Here is a 2,379-nt window from a genome sequence, read left to right on the forward strand (position 1 = left end):
CCCGCCTCCCAGAGCCCTCCCATGTGAGGCGCGCCAGGAGGGTTGAAGTGCCAGGCCAAGTACTGAAGACTGTGTTTGGAGAGGATCAGTGTTCTGGTTGACTCCATAAAGTCTCTGGATAAGGACGTGGAGGCTCCGACAAACGTTTTCCCGTTGTCAGAGTAGACATGTTGTGGACACCCACGGCGAGCAGAAAAACGAGAGAAGGCAGCTAAAAATTTCTCTGTCGTCAAGTCGGACGTCGCTGGTACTAAAGCAAACAAAAACGCAGACGTATCCCTTTGTGATTTTGCAGGCTCGACCGACATAACTCTTGATGTCAAATGGCCCCGCGAAATCCATGCCTGTATGAGTGAATGGCCTCGAGAAAGAGGATCTCGCCCGGGGCAATTCCCTCATCAACTGCCTCTGCAGGTTCTTCTTGTGGATGACACAAACTCGGCACGAGTGAATTGTGTGTTTCACCAATCTCTGAAGCTTAGGAATCCAGAATTTAGACCGAATCAGTCTCACCATTAACTGATTCCCCCCATGCAAGGATATGCGATGGGTAAACAGGGCTTGTTGTTTCGCGAACCTACATCGCGCTGGGATGATGATAGGATGTTTTTCATCATAACTGAGCATGTCAGATGCTTGTAAACGGCCGCTTGCTCTCAAGACCCCCTTTCTCTCAAGAAAGGGGTTTAGGTTAGAAATTGTACTTGAGGATGGAATTTGGTGCTTGTTACTTAAAGCCTTATATTCGACGGGAAACTCGTTCTTTTGAGTGAACATGATTCACCGCTCTTGCACGTCGGACAACTCCGCCGAAGTGAGTGCTGACGATGGGGGTATATCTTCCATTTTGCAATTTTTCGCAAAACGGATCACGTATGCTATAACCCGCAGCGCCCTGTCGAAGGTTGAAAAACGCTCTAGGATATTCACTGCTGGCGGCACTGTGGCACTGCCCGTGCCACCAAAGTGTGCTGTCTTTAAGCTCTTGGGGCGAGACGCCCGGCTTGCCAGATCAGCTGGATTGTCTTCGGATCGTACATGGCCCCATTTGCTTTCGTTGGTGCGTTGTTCGATCTTTGCGACCCTGTTGGCCACGAATGTCGTCCAGGTGCATGCTGGCTTGCCTAGCCATGCAAGAACTATGGTAGAGACTCTGGTCTTGGATGCCAGCAAATGGGCACAACAGCCGTCAGCCGTTTCGACTCGGACGAAAATAGCAGCCCCATACGCGTCCTGCGACGCATCGCAAAACGCATGGTACTGCACCTCGGCAGCAGGATGGAAACGCACCCATCTCGGAATACGAATTTCCCTCAGGGTCGGATACCCTTTCAAAAACTCTTGCCACTTGGTCACCAGGTCGGTGGGGAGTGGCTGATCCCAGCCTAGCTCCCGTAGCCAAATTTCCTGCATGAAAATCTTGGCTCGGATTACGAAAGGCGATAACCACCCTGCCGGGTCGAAAAGTTTTGCTATCTGAGATAAGACCTCTCGTTTGGTGTAGGCAGTTTGCAGGGGGATCACCATTGGAACAAAAAAGAAACTATCGGATGTAGCTTGCCAACGGATCCCAAGAGTTTTCGCCGTGCTGGCATCTTCCAGCTCCAGGAAGTCTGCACTGATCAAATGTTCCCTCGGAATCGCTTGTAGGAGTCTCCTTTCGTTGGAGGTCCACTTGCGCAGTGGAAAACCGGCACTCTCGAGAGCCAGCCGAAGCTCTTTAATGGCTAAAACTGCCGACTGCCGAGTGTGAGCCCCTGCGAGCACATCGTCCACGTACATAAAGTTCGAAATGATGTCGCTGGCCAAAGGATATTGGCCTCGGATGTCCTGAGCCAACTGCTGAAGCACTCTGATGGCCAGGAAGGGCGCACAATTTACGCCGAAGGTGACTGTGTCGAGTTCATAGTCACAGAGCTCACCGTATTTGTTGCGGAATAAGATTCTCTGAAAGCGCGTGTGATCAGGATTGACCCGGATTTGCCGATACATTTTGGTGATGTCCGCATCAAAAACATACTTAAAGAAACGCTATTTTAGAATCTGAATAGTCAGATCGGACTGTAGTACAGGCCCCGCATGAAGGATATTGTTGGAGCACTAGATTAGCGGTTGATATTATTGTTAGAAATGAATTTACATGAAGAAAAAATAGAACTAAACGTAAACAATGTAAAACAAAAAGCTTATCGCTTGCACTCAGCCGAGCTGAATAGCCGAAACGTATAGCTTTCATAGCGAGGCAATTCGGACGCTGCTTGTGTAAAGGTAGTAGCCGATTAACCTTTGGAACTGCTGGCTGCGCCAGCGCAATAAAACTTTTTCGTGCGACTGCAGTTCTTCTCGTCTTCTTTCCTTTGCTTCGAGTGGAAATTCCCC

At 49.6% G+C, this 2,379-nt stretch overlaps 1 protein-coding gene across 1 annotated transcript; it reads right to left on the reverse strand.

The window, feature by feature from the left end:
* Positions 1–780: 780 nt before the first annotated feature.
* On the reverse strand, positions 781–1,992 carry LOC138929203 (uncharacterized). The gene has a single exon (XM_070288516.1). It carries the CDS (start codon positions 1,990–1,992, stop codon positions 781–783), a length of 1,212 nt encoding a protein of 403 aa, XP_070144617.1.
* Positions 1,993–2,379: the final 387 nt, after the last annotated feature.

Source organism: Drosophila kikkawai, chromosome X (assembly GCF_030179895.1).
Source record: "Drosophila kikkawai strain 14028-0561.14 chromosome X, DkikHiC1v2, whole genome shotgun sequence".
Lineage (NCBI taxonomy): Eukaryota > Metazoa > Arthropoda > Insecta > Diptera > Drosophilidae > Drosophila > Drosophila kikkawai.